The sequence below is a fragment of the Schistocerca gregaria genome, chromosome X (genome assembly GCF_023897955.1).
Source record: "Schistocerca gregaria isolate iqSchGreg1 chromosome X, iqSchGreg1.2, whole genome shotgun sequence".
NCBI lineage: Eukaryota > Metazoa > Arthropoda > Insecta > Orthoptera > Acrididae > Schistocerca > Schistocerca gregaria.
Genome location: NC_064931.1, coordinates 319,100,044 through 319,115,268, shown reverse-complemented (window position 1 = coordinate 319,115,268; position 15,225 = coordinate 319,100,044). Strand labels below are relative to the sequence as shown.

The window sequence follows — 15,225 nt, the reverse complement described above, 5'->3', positions numbered from 1 at the left end:
ACACAAGTGCTGCGTTAGTCGTGTAACGAAGCTGGTATCACCGATCTTGTGAACATTGTCATACCCGTAGACAAGGCTCTGGATGTTCACGCCGTACAAACGCCCCGCCTTCGCCTTTCCGTTAAGGCAGCTGTGGCAGGTCGTACTGCTACCATAGCACAGATAAAATGGCTTCTGAGTCTACACGTGTCAACACTAGCTGTTGCGAACCGGTTATTGGTAGTGTGACTACGGGAATGCACATCTTTAGCCCGTCTTCCACTCACTTCACAGCATCGATTTGCACGGGTCGACTGGTGCAGTCAGATGATAAATTGGAAGGTGGAAGGATACACCATAGTCTTGAGCGATGAAAGCAGATTCTGCCTGCACAGAAGTGATGGTCGTTTGCGACGTAGACATGGAGAGCGTTCGTCCGAGACACACTTGCCACACCGCAGGGCTTATGATCTGGGGTGCGATAAGCTACAACTTTCGTTCACCTCTGGTTTTTCTGGAGTGGATGCTAACCAGCGTTCGATGCGTGCAGAGTGCTGTTATGCTGTTTCTTTTGCCTTTCGTCCACAAGAAGGCGATGTGTTCCTCCAACAGGATAATATTCGATCGCACACTGTCTGTAAAACTCAATGTCCTCTGCAAGGCACAGCTGTTTCCTGGCCACCACGATTTCCGGACTTGTCTCCAATTGAGCACGTGTGGGATATCACGGGCACTCTGTCTGCAGGCCACGAGTGGCCTACGAGGACCATCCGACCGCCGTGTTATCCTCAGATGAGGATGCGGATAGGAGGGGCGTGTGGTCAGCACACCGCTCTCCCACTCGTTATGATGGTATTCTTGACCGAAGCCCTACTATTTGGTCCAGTAGCTCCTCGACTGGCATCATGAGGCTTAGTGCACCCCGAAAAATGGCAACAGCGCATTGTGGCCCGGATGGTCACCCATCCAAGCGCCGACCCCGCCCGACAGCGCATAACTTCGGTGATCTCTCGCGAACCGGTGTATCCACTGCGTCAAGGCCGTGGCCCGGGATATGACGAGGCGAGATGTGAACTGTGTGACTCGTCAACTAACAACAACGCGAACGACGCGAACAGGTCGTGCAGGCGTGGCGTAACGTATCCCCGGACAGTTTTTGCCATCTGTACGGTTGACTGGGTACCAGAGTCAGCGCCTGCACTGGCGCCAGTGAAGGCTTCCCCACACACTAATACAGGTGTACCTCAGAACCGTTTGTGCTATTCATCTGTAATCATTTCATGTATTCCACAAACTCTGTTGCAACAATAAATCTTGAATAAACTGGCTGTACTAACTTGTTTTAGCGGCAGTGTATATCATACTGAAGTCAGTAGCAGCTCGTAAACACACACTGATAATTATATCGCGAACTGCTCGCTTGTGTACGCAAGTTTGCTGTACTGTTTTTCTACTGTTATCATATGCTTTTCTCTCTCATCAGTTTTTGGTTTTAATTTTGATTTACGCTATATATACACTGTAACTGACAAATTTCGCCCTGCTAGTACCATGAAGTTGCTTGCTTTGACAAATATACTGTTAACTGTAATATGATGGTCGGAATGATGAACTGCTCTGAACAACAACGAAGGAAAATTTAGACTCTTTATTTGATTTAAGTGCCGTCCACACATTCGTACAAACCTTTTTAGGGAATCCATCAGTAACCTGTCTTAGGAACTGACGAGGGTTTTACGCTGTTCGTCTTAAAACAGAGAAAAGCCTGCGGTTATTGCAGCGTCATATCGCTCGATTATTGTAACGTCAGTTTTTGCCGTAGTTAGTGCGGTGTCGATAGCAGAGCATAGCATATTGACTGGGCCCAACAGATGATTCTTAGGGATAAGCATTGCCTAGTCTTGTCGAATCTCGGTGTACAACAGATTGGTGGAGAAAGTTCAACGGAACCTTTTTTACAGCAATTATACTTACCAAATGCTGACAGTCATGTTCTTTTCTTCAGCTGATACCGTGTCTTAAAAAGCCTCATGTGCACTGATTGATGTCTCCGTCCACAATTCCAATCGAAGTCGGTGTAATGAGAGAGCTGGTGATCTTCGTTCCAGGCAGGACTGGCACTTTTTCCTGAGGAGCATCTAGGTATATGTAGAAGAAATCATAAAAGGAGCCAATGTTAAGCAATCGTCAGACATTAACTATGTTGCGACCTTGTAGTGAATTAAGACTAAGCAAGTGGTTATTCCTCAATTAGAGAGTTAAAAATTAAAATTTCACCTTTGCTAGGTGTAAAAGCTCTTCGTACAGTACAAGAAGATTTCGTCGGTTGCACATATCTAATAACTTACTGCGTTAAGCGACAGTACTGATGTGTTACAGAAATGAATGAGAATTCCTTATTTATTGAAGATCGACATTTACCATAATTGGTTTACTTATAATATGTGTAATGTGAACGCAAATCTTAGTAATTTTTATTTCTCTTTGTTTCAGACTAAGGCTCATCTAGACGTCTTGGCGGACGCGCTGTTACGGTGGGCACGAGGTCGCTAAACAGCGACGTTCTGTCCAGAAACAAATCAAATTCAATTATTTCGTCTGTTACAATACCTCACGTGGTTCCAAGAGCGAGATCCCAATCCTAAACGCATTGCACTGTGCTGTTTCAATGTTTTGGGCGCTTCATAGCTTTCATCCTAATGTCCCGACCCTTGTAGACGAGATGAAATATTTCTATCTGAATGTATAAAAAGTTTACGTGTCTGTTACATACTTTTTGTTGAAAGGTTGTAGAGGCGTTCATAGTCTGAGGCATGTCGACTTAAAAATATATATGTTTCTAGCTGAACTAATTTAAATATTCAATAAAGACATTTAGGATAGTGCTGTCTTCTTTTGTTACATTATTATAATTTTATGAGACTGGTATCAGACGTCACGGAAAAACCGATGGACACGGTTCTTTAAGTTCACAGAAGACCAATATATAGCCTAACAATCTCTTACTGTTGAGTTTGTTCAATTTTGAGATGGCTCACTAGAAGTGGAAAACGGTATTTTTATTCTCCTCGAGCAGAAATGTTCTTGTCCGTCTGGGCTGTACCTACTTACCCTTCAGAAATACGAGATGTAAAAACTGCCTTGTATTTTCTCCCTTTATGAAATAAATTATCAAGTATTTTATGAAAGCAAAGAGTGCCATCTAATTCTGTATTCTATTAAAACTTCGTTATCCATTTGGTTTATTGTCAGCCGCCTGCCCAGAGCCTCAGCAGGGTGCCATACAATCAGTATCTCCTTTATGTAGTAATTACTTCATGTGATAACCATACTGTAGTTACTGATATAATATGTGATAATAAATTACGTGATTTCTCATCGAGAGGGAGATAACTAGTAGAAGTTGCTTATGTATATGAATTGCTGTAATGTATGTAGGCGCTATTGTGATGTCAACGGGCTACTGAATATTTATTTGTTACCTGGCAATATATTGCGTCAAATGTATTGTAATAGTAATCAATGTAAGCTGTAGTGTAGTAGATAATCCACATTCACATGTATTCTCTGTTAGTGCACGCAGTGAAATTAAATTTTGCTTTCGTAGAGCAAATCGATGGCAGCAGTCTCGCTTTCTTAAGAATGCGTTGTCCAGTAACGCTTCAGAGCAGTGCCAAAAATTTCAAGATATGTTTTCTACGTTGTAAAATAAATACAAGAACCTGGTGAATAAACATCATCAACAACTGGTTGTGTAAAATCAGTTACATGCACTTGTTCTTACTGGGTTATTAGAATATGTGTCTGTACATAACGGTAGTGTCTCTTTATTTTCCATGACTTATGATTTATGAAATGATAATGTAAAGGCTGAGGACTGCTATACTGGTCTCAGTTTGTTAATGCAACAATGTAAGTGGAAGGCCACTTATTTTGCACACATCACTGGAGCCATCTTAAGAATGAACAGTGCACTATGAAACAAAAATGAATCTCAAGTAGTGTGAAACAAGAAAAAATTATCAAAAAGAAACACATTTTATTTAAACACTGTCAGCTCTGGAAGACATATATTACTACGTGAAAGAAGGGCAAAACTGCATCGTCAGTCATTACTGTATACGACACAGTATGACTTCAGACGCGGTTTGGTGCAAAATAGAAGCCGTAATATTCCTCATGGGAATCTACGTGAGCAAAATGGTGCAACGGATGCTGCTTTGAGATAAGTGGTAAAGTACAGAAAACGTTTATATAATACTAAATAATCAACTTTCAGATTACTTAAGCTGCTGAAATTAATTTCTAATACACCTTCTATCGATCCTCGAAGTCGAAGAATACATTCCTGTGTTTAACTTATATGCACTTAAGCGGAATTGTGCCTCATTCCTCTAATATAATCTAAATGCCTTACAGAAATCAAGGATATATGGTGCTGGATTTACTATCATTGTGATACCTCACTTCAAATGTTCAAACATTTTTACCCTTAGTTTTTTTTAAAAAAAGTACATCATATTTTGACTGAAAGTACGTCTGAAAGTTGGAAGTTTCAGTCGGTACTCAGAGTCACATCTTTACTCAAACCAAAAGTGAGTACTATGCTACATACATGAATTTACTAGCATAAATATAATATTTTAATCTATAGCTGCTACAGAAACAATTGTTTCAACACAATACACTCGGTAAATCATTATCTTAACAGATCTTCACAAGGACTAGTTACGAATACTACCGAAACAAAAGTAACTTCTACATTCCAAACCTGTGTATCAATAATCCAGAAGTAATTTTGAAAAGCAGGTATGGCTTTGAACATAAATGTCGTCAGAAACGTCCAATATACTTTAAGTTTCGCATCTATGTAACATGTATCAGGTTGATCAAACGAGCTTTTGTATGTTCTAGATGAAGATGTCATCTCCTGAAGCTATCTGAACATGACTAGAAAACTATTGTGAAATAACGGTCCTAATAAAAAGAGAATAGCAAGAATAGATCTCTATTTTGGTCATAATTCCACCCCACCCTACCCCACAAATACAGATATGTGAACCTCACTCTAAATTCTCGCTAAGCTATAGAAACTAGGAAAAAACATGACTGAAAAAATACCGTGTAGCTTTTTCGAGGATATTTTTCTTAAATTCTCCAACATTCATAGTCTACAAATATTTACGTAATATATGCAGATGGTGCAAAGAGGAAATTAGTTTATAAAGTCAGCAAATATAGTGACATTTGGATTAGGTGTATTTGCACAATAATGAAGCAATATGCCCTCAAAACTACTCGTAGTCCTGCACGTACTAAATATATGTGACCTATAGCACTTTTACAAAAAAATCTATTCTTATGGAAACTCAGTTGTGAATATTTCATATAACAAAGACATATTAGAACTCAAAGTTGTGTATTAGTAAAATATTCCTTTTAAATAAATGTGTTTCTAGGAATTTTTGTTTGTAAACAAATGTGTAACTGTTTTACATTGATTAATGTTGTTCAATTTCTTGTGTACTTTATTTTAACATTCCAATTAATAATTTATTTCACTTTTTAACAGCACAATTTAGCTACTTATTCAGACACGTCGAATTTCTAAAGCACTGCAACATTGTGATACGAGATTGATCCTGCCACATTTGTTGTTACTCGTATTTTATAGTAGTTATGAAGCACATTGCACTATATTAATTGTTTTAACTGAAACGTTGATGCAACCAGTAAGGCATGGAAGATATATGTGTTCGTGACGAATAATGTCGCAGATAGTTAATAAATGTTCGATTAAATGTTAAATGAAGACGATAATTTTAAGTTTTTATGTTTATGAGATGTTCCATAGGTTATGGAAGATTACTATCTATCGTAATAATCTTAATAATAACTGCTCATGCGAATGTGCAGTATGAAGTTCCAACCATAATAAGGTTTCAGCTTTATGTGTACTTTTTGCGTGCAAAAATCCTTTTTGTAAATACTCACTTCATTGATGTATCTACAAAGCTTTGATATCATATGAGCAGAGAATGATTATTATATTAATTATTTCACAAACTGAAACATTTATGAAGAGTTATTTACAGAGGAATATTTATATGAGCAACTGTGTTGATTAGTGGAGAATTAACTGAAGAAAGTTTAAATTTTCCTACATGTCACAATATTTATTCTTAAATGTACTACATCTAAATTATACCATCACTGCAAAATATTCAAGGTGACAGCAAAACACTTGAGGCACGACACAGAAAAGGTCTTTGCAACATTCGTTCCGAAATCTTTTATTGAACATATTGATAGGACCCACACATATTATGAAATATGTACAACCATAAAAATATTTCTTCTGCTACAGATAATGAACTTACTTTATCAGTATCTTGTGATATAATGAATATGTGATTCACAACATTAACTAACGACGCAAGGCACTGGATCACAAGGAAGGAACAATTACCATACATTCCACACTAAGGTACTTTAAATTGAAGGGGAGCAGTTCCTTATTGTAGAGTATCAGTTGTTACGAAATTATGTGTTAATAATACAGATGCACTGGTTTGATGTATAAAAATAAAATACAATGAATAAAAACAATGAGATTGTCTCAGTGGTTATTAACTGAAGCATCAATGTACCTCGGGCCAATGAGCGACATTGTGTTTCCTGCAGACTGCATTGTAGAGTGTGACGATAGTTTACAGTTCATTAAATAATATTCTTATCATAAAACTTTTGTGGAATTGTTTATTACCCAGTATACCTCAGAATTTAAATAACCAGTTCTTCCTTCATTATTGTTATTGTTTAAATGTACTTTATCGTTGTAGTAATTCAATAGTATTTGTTTTAATATGTGTGAAATTGATGTGTGTGTGTGTGTGTGTGTGTGTGTGTGTGTGTGTGTGTGTGTGTGTGCCCATGTGCATACATTTCATGTGGCTGTATCTGTACATGTCTGTGTGTATTTGTGACCATGTGTGTGTCCAACTTTAAGGTTAAGGAAAACGCTTCTACTTCTTTTCTGAAAGTACTGCCAAAAATATTTTTGAAGTTTGTAAGAATACATTTTAGTATTCATCAAGTAGGGAGTACGATAGCTAGGACCTGACATCTTATTTACAGATAATCTCTTTTACTGTTCAAAAAAGTATTTTTATCATTTTTTTCGATGTATCAGACTTCTATTATGTTACCTGCTATTACATTTAGTAAGTGGCCTTAGCTGTACCTGCTGAAATATTTTTTCTGCGAATTGTGAAAGTATTAAATGATGATGATGATGATGTCTTGTGGAATTTGTAATTTTTATGTTGTTATCCCATTTCAGACTGCAATAAATGTTGATATAATACACTTCAAGGGAAAATGTATGGCTATTTTTGTTTAAGTTGTTCTTTGAAGTATTTGAAAAGCAAGCTCTTTTTAATATTTAATATTATAATATTTCCTTTTTCATATTTTTTAATAGACTTCCTTTATTACTGAATGAATACAGTGACTAAAAGAACACTTTTAATGAAAACTAAACATTGATTTGTAATATCTGAAAATTTCGCTCCTAACTCCTTGGGCAACACGTCATGTAGACACGTCATGTAGACAAAGGATGTTACGACATAAGGAGAAAAGAGTACCAGAAAAAAATCACTAATTTAAGTAATCTGAGGTTTATATTATGGTGAGAAAAGGGGAAAAAGGTTCTGAAATTACGTAGAAAACGGTGCTAATGAATTTACTTTATCTGGGTTTAAGGCAGCTACATTAACTTTCATTGTCCGATTTACAGGGTTCTCTTACACTGGATTACACAAATCATTTCAGTTTTGTTGAAAATAAGTCGTGGCGCTCTGAACTGAATAGCTTGTAATATACTGAGAAACTCGACCCGACACCTATAGAAACCAATGGAGCATATCTCGTTAGCAATCATAAAGGAAATTCAGTCAAAATTGCAAGGGCTTCCGCATATGTATAGATTTTCAAATTTAGTTCGAGTTTGTCTTTTACAAATTAATTAAGGATATCCATAACACTCATTACCTTCTTCCACTTTTCCTCCTTCTCCATACCGTCTTCTTCCAAACGCTGAATAACATATACTACAAATAGTTTCAAATCCAGGCCTTTGTTGTTGATTGATTGTTTTCACCGCTGTGTCCATTGCGTTTAGCGCACATATGAGGTGATTCATTTTATCAGAGAAGTCTCAGAAGAGAACTGCACGTTTTGTCCAAGTACCCCACCTCACGATGACAGGAACTGTGTGAGGTGGATCCTCGTCATTTCTTGATATAAAACATAATGAGTGGGAACCTTTACCAGAATCTTCTTCGGAGCAGCAATTAAGCCATTTACTCTACAGTAATTCTTGCTAAAACTTCCGAAAACATGGTGCAGACCGTGTGCAATACATGTCACATGGTTGAGGTTGGGGCACATGCCCTTCTTCAGTTGTTGAAAAGCCGAGTGCACGTAGCGTGTTTGATCAGTGACCACAAGCCTGAAGTTTTCGTGTTGTATGCACCTTGCCAATTGTTGAACGACTGTGTTATAGTGCAGACATTTGTCTTCTTGAGTTCGTACCCTTTAAAAAGCAAAAGGTTTTACCCACTCAACAGATAATGGAAAAAGCAACACATTCAGAAGACATCTTTGCAGCTCACCAACAGTTTCATATGGATCTAATCCCGCTTCTTGTTTGCCGACCACCTCTATAGTTTCTGTAAAATGTTATCATAATTTGGCTGTTTGTAACTTTTCTCAGAGTGCTCTTATCGGGTATTGACCTTTGTGTGTATCCGTCAATAAATGATTTGAACGCACGATTGTTTACCTTGTTGATTGGAATTCCTGACTTGATTAGTGCTATGGAAAAACTCGCGATAAACTCACTCAGTATGGGTACTTTTCAGATCCTGAGCTGAAAGTGTGTACCAGGTTTCGACTTTCAGAGTTCTATGTCCTTTATATATATGGTGTTCTGGATGTGCTGGTTTATTCTGCTTGTATGATGCTTGTCATCAATTGCAATATTACTTCGCAGAAGCCACATCGCAGAATGATTTCATCAGTTTCGATAAATTGAGTCTTGAAGTCTTCTGAAGTACAACTTCTCCTTCTTAACCTTCGGCGTGATTTTGTTGTAAAATTCCGTTCTGGTAAAACACTAACGTGGCCAACAAGACAGTACACAGTCGATAGCTAGGAACAGTTAAATTCATGCCAGCAGTGACTGACTTTAAGTTTCAGCTGTTGCAGCAACATTGTTTAAATTTTATTTGTTTTCACAGTTTCGGAAAGACCTTGTTACTAAGGTTCAATATTGTTGTTGAGGTGGGCTATTATTGCTGATGGTATGATGATTTACTGGTGTTTTCCGTAAAGTCCGTTTTAATATTTTTCTGCTCTTATTGACTTTTAAACAAAATCAAGAAGAAAAAAATCTGTCTAACCTATTAAAATCACACATAGAAATGAGCGAAAAGGTGCTTAAGCATGTAATAGAATAGGAAAGGAGTGAAATGTATTAGTGTTACAAAAAGGAACAGAAAGGCGCAAGAAGCTCATTGCAATTCTCTTCGTCTGTTAAGACAACAACACCTTTTATAGTTGGAATTTGTAAGTCAGTAGTTTTTGTGCTGTAAAGCATATTGTGGAGCCTCATAATTTACAGTAAATGTAGTTATCACGACCTGGAATATAAATGCCAGAGGTTACAGCAAAGCCTCGTGTTGAGGAGGACGACACAGTATTACGTGTAAATGGTATCTGCAGTGTTGTCGGTAGTTTGTGGGGGTATTGTTTTGTTACCATTTTATTAAGCATACCGAAAGAATATCATTTACGAACAGAAACATAATGTTGTGCATGGTGTAATATTCCATTTCAATACAAATGCAGGCAACTGCGACCAGTCATTCTTTGGAAAATTTGTTTGTTCCATCAACTTGTTTTGAACCTTTTTAGGCTCATGTTCAGATGGTTCACATGGAAGTTACCTGTTTATTTCCAGAGTACGGTGTTGGGTACTGGCTACGTGACAAGAAAACCGATAAAAAGACTCAACTGCGTCATCATTAGTAATGTTTATTGAAAAGTGTGTTCTGGTAATTACCGCGACAGTAGTGGCGGCTCTGTATAATTTGCCTTCAGAAAGAAACCAACGGGGGGCTAATAAATTAAAACCACTGAAGTAATCTTAATGCCATGCCCTACGGAAGAAGGTGAGGCCCCTACAGAAACAGTTTGCTTCAATATCACTGCCAGAGAAATATGGCTGCAGAGCCACGTGACGACAGAGTGATCACGTGTAGCGTAGACTGTCCGCTGCACACAGTTGTGCTGAAAACGGTGAAATGTAGACTTCAAAAGAAGACCAAAGGGACGCATTGTGTATCAAGACAGAGAAGGAGTGCTGGGAGTATAAAATGACCAGAGAATGGCACTGGCGTACTAAGAAGACTACAAGCCCGATGTAGCGTCCAGGCGAGGCACAAGCATTTCAGGAAGTAGGTCGTTGGTCGATGGTGCACGATTTGAATGCCGTCGGTAAACATGATCGTCATGAAGTTGTGTACGTGGTTTTGCAAACAGAGTACGTTATACCATGGGGCATTCCATGAGCTTTACTGGACCCATCGATGCCCGCGTGGATGTTCCTCAGAACATAATGGAGCCACCGGCAGCTTTACTCCATCCCGAAGTATAGGTGTCAAGGAGCTCTTCCCCTGGAAGAAGATGGATTCGCGCCCTCCCATCGTCATGATGAAGAAGGTATCGGGTTTCATCAGACCATGCAACGCTCTGACACTGCGCCAACGTCCAGTGCCGAATGTCACGTGCTTTTTCAGTCATAATTGCCGATGCCGCGGTTTTAACATTGGCACATGCATGGGTCATCGGCTGATGAGGCCGATAAGTAAGAGTGTTCGGTGCACAGTATTTTCAACTACACTTGTACTCTGCCCAGCCTTAAGGTCTGATGTCAGTTCCTCTACAGTACGACACCTGTCCTGTTTTACCACTCTGCCCAGCCTACGACGTACGACAACTGTAATGAGGGGTGGTCGCCCAATCCGACGACGTCTGGACGTGGTTTCACCTCGGATGCTCGTGCCGAGCCTACCGACCATCACCATCTGCCCTCGGTCAAACATAGATATATCGTGCGCCTTTCCCTTTCTACACACGGACAGCACGCTCACTGATACTACATGCACCGTGCATGAGTGTAACTAGCAGTCATTCCTCGCCAGGTGACGCTGCTGTCACATGGACGGGTTTGTATTGATAGTAGGTCAGTGGTCATAAAGTCCTGGCTAATCAGTGTATGCAAATCCCTGAACTCAACGAGAAATACCAAGAGCGAATACACAGCGGGTGGGTGAAAGTCAGCCAGGCATCGTAGCCTCCCAGAAACATGGTAATTGTTTAAAAGAAAATAAAACAGCGGAATGGTGAATGGCGTGCTTGCTTACTTATGAAAGAAGTCGGCGCGGATTCCCGACGTGTTTCAAATAGAAATAAGACGTAGGATAAATAGAACAGATTATTTTAAGTGTAAATTGCCACATGGCGCTCCATGGTCAATAGTATTAATTACAGAGAGATCTCTTCTTTTCTGAAAGATCGTCATGAAATGGAAAAGCTGAAAACAGGATCATAAATTTATTTCATAGACGGAAGAGCAAAACAGAAGTTCCACATTATTTGAACTGTCAGATTCGTTAAATACATGTCAAGTATTTCACGAAAATCTTAGAATAGGAACCGAAAATACTTTTTCCAAGAAAAAACAAAACAAAACAAAAACGTTTCCTCGATCCGTTGCTTCATAGTGGCCTACAGCTTCGTATACCTGGTTGTAAGTCTTTATATGGCTACGCTGCTGGATCTTTGTGTGTTGATGAAGTTGTTACGTCCTCGTAGTCGCTGCTACGTTCCAATGAAGTCCGACGTGGCATTAAGAAATGCTAGGCTCGGTTCAGGAAACCAAGACAAGGCAGTGTATTTTCTGCCTGCGGCAGCCACTGCTACACTCGATCAGACAGACGCCACAAATTCAAAGACTGAAAGCATGCAAGCCAAGCTTAGTAGCACGCTTATCTAAGGACAAGACATACGCAAAGCAAATACAGATTCGTCTAATAGAGCTACTGATCTGAAAAAGAAACGAGATTAGAATCGAGAAAATGTAGACAGGAAACAATGTATTAATAACTGAAAATGGAACGGTATAGGACAGCAGTAAGTTGACACAAAATTCTACATCTACATCTACATCCATACTCCGCAAGCCACGTGACGGTGTGTGGCGGATGGTACCCTGAGTACCTCTATCGGTTCTCCCTTCTATTCCAGTCTCGTGTCGTTCGTGGAAAGAAGGATTGTCGGTATGCCTCTGTGTGGGCTCTAATCTCTCTGATTTTTCCTCGTGGTGTCTTCGCGAGATATACGTAGGAGGGAGCAATATACTGCTTGACTCCTCGGTGAAGGTATGTTCTCGAAACTTCACCAAAAGCCCGTACCGAGCTACTGAGCGTCTCTCCTGCAGAGTCTTCCACTGGAGTTTATCTATCATCTCCGTAACGCTAAGGCGATTACTAAATGATCCAGTAACGAAGCGCTCTGCTCTCCGTTGGATCTTCTCTATCTCTTCTATCAACCCTAAATGGTACGGTACCACACTGCTGAACAGTATTCAAGTAGTGGGCGAACAAGCGTACTGTAACCTACTTCCTTTGTTTTCGGATTGCATTTCCTTAGGATTCTTCCAATGAATCTCAGTCTGGCATCCGCTTTACCGACGATCAACTTTATATGATCATTCCATTTTAAATCATTCCTAATGCGTAATCCCAAATAATTTATGGAATTAACTGCTTCCAGTTGCTGACGTGCTATAATGTAGCTAAATGATAAGGGATCTTTCTTTCTGTGTATTCGCAGCACATTACACTTGTCTACATTGAGATTCAATTGCCATTCCCTGCACCATACGTCAATTCACTGCAGCTCCGCCTGCATTTCAGTACAATTTTCCATTGCTACAACCTCTCGATATACCACAGCATCATCCGCAAAAAGCCTCAGAGAACTTCTGATGTCATCCACAAGGTCATTTATGTATATTGTGAATAGCAACGGTCCTACGACGCTCCCCTGCGGCACACCTGAAATCACTCTTACTTCGGAAGACTTCTCTCCATTGAGAATGTCATGCTGCGTTCTGTTATCTAGGAACTCTTCAATCCAATCACACAATTGGTCTGATAGTCCATATGCTCTTACTTTGTTCATTGAACGATTGTGGGGAACTGTATCGAACGCCTTGCGCAAGTCGGAAGTCGGAGCTAAATGAAAAAATGATGTACGAGCCACCAAGGAAACGGAGACCGAAGACGATATTCTATGACCTCATAGTGACCTCGCCAAAAAGTGAATTAATTGAGTCAATGTATGAAGCGAACCCCCCCCCCCCCTTCCCGGATGAAACATGGACCTTTCCGTTGGGGTGGTGGATTGCTTGCCTCCATGACACAGACAGCAGGACCGTAGGTGCAGCCGTAGCAGAGGAATATATATCGAGAGGCTAGACAAAAGTTTGATCCTGCAGAGGGGCAACAGCCTTTTCACTAGGTGCAGGACAACAGTATAGATGACTGACTTATATTTCCTTGCAACATCATCCAAAACGGCGTTGCTAAGCTGATACTGTGAATCGCTGAAAGCAAGGGGAAACTACAGCCGTAGCTTTTTTCGAGGCATGCAGCTTTACCGTATCCTTAAATGATTATGGTACCCTCTGAGTAAAATATTTTGGAGATAAAATAGTCTCCTATTCGGATCTCTGGATATAAACCACTCAGGAAGTGGTCGTCTTCAGCAGAAATTAGACTGGTGTTCTATAGGGATCGGAGCATAGCACGTTAGATCCCCTAATCGTGTATCTAGGTTACATGACTTAACAACGAAGATACATAGGTTGAAGTTGAAGATAGTTGGGATTAGTAAATTTCGAAGACTGCAGGAACAGGACGACTGATCTGGTGAATAAAGGGTTATAAGTACAGTATCAAATAGTTTAAATAGGAATATTGGAGGAGTAGCTTTGACAGTCAATAGGAAAATAGGAATGCGGGTAAGCTACTATGAACAGCATAGCGAACGCATTATCGTAGCCAAGATATACACAATGTTACTAAACTTGGACGGCCCAACGGTACCGACCGGCCGCCGTGTCATCCTCAACCCACAGGCGTCAATGGAGGCGGATATGGAGGGGCATGTGGTCAGAACACCGCTGTCCCGGCCGTATGTCAGTTTACGAACCGGAGGCGCCACTTCTCAACGAAGTAGCTCCTCAGTTTGCCTCACTAGGGCTGTGTGCACCCCGTTTGCCAACAGCGCTCGGCAGACCGGATGGTCACCCATCTAAGTGTTAGTCCAACCCGACAGCGCTTAACTTCAGTGACCTGACGGGAAACGGTGTTACCACTGCGGCAGGGCCTTTGGCTACACAGTGTCACACCTACTTCAATATCACAAGTTTACACGTCAACTGACTCTACAAATGATGAATAGTTTCATGTCTGATGAGATAAAAGGAATTATTCAGATTGTTAAGTAACATGAAAGTTTAATTATGATAGAGAACTGTAATTTGATAGTAGGAAAGGGAAGAGAACGAAAAGTAGTAGGTGAATATGGAGTGCGGGAAAGAAGTGAAACAGGAAGCTGCCTGGTAGAATTTCGTACAGATCACAGTTTAACCACAGCTAACACTTCCTTTAAGAATCACGAAAGAAGGTTGTATAAGGTTGCAAACGTAGAAGGGACCTGTAGATACCGGGAGGTGTCAGACTGATTATACTATGGTAAGCCAGAGATTCGGAACTAGATTTTAAATTGTAAGACATTTCCAGAGCATCTGTGGATTCTGACCACAATTTACACGTCATGAATTGTAGATTAAAACTAAAGGAATTGCAAAATGATGGAAGATATTAGCTGGGTAAATTGAGAGAACGAGAGGCTGTTGAGAGTTTCATAGGGAGCTTTCGGCATCAGTTGACTAGAACAGGAGAAAAGCATACGGAGGACGACGAATGGGTAGCTTTGAGAGACGAAATAGTGGAGCCTATGGAGTAAAGAGTAGCAGGTGTGTGAATATCAAGAGCTCAGATCGTAAGAAAAGAAGGGAAGGTGGAATGAGTATATAGAGATTTTATA

General features: G+C 39.9%; 1 protein-coding gene across 2 annotated transcripts in view; it reads left to right on the top strand.

Moving 5' to 3' along the window:
• The window catches only part of LOC126299208 (uncharacterized), a 397,182-nt gene extending 389,905 nt beyond the window's left edge, over positions 1-7,277 (top strand). For both annotated transcript variants that reach the window (XM_049990994.1, XM_049990993.1), the window contains one exon: positions 2,473-7,277. In XM_049990994.1, the coding sequence (XP_049846951.1) occupies positions 2,473-2,532 (60 nt within the window). In that variant the 3' untranslated portion in view covers positions 2,533-7,277. The remainder of the gene's footprint in view (positions 1-2,472) is intronic.
• The last annotated feature ends 7,948 nt before the right edge of the window (positions 7,278-15,225 follow it).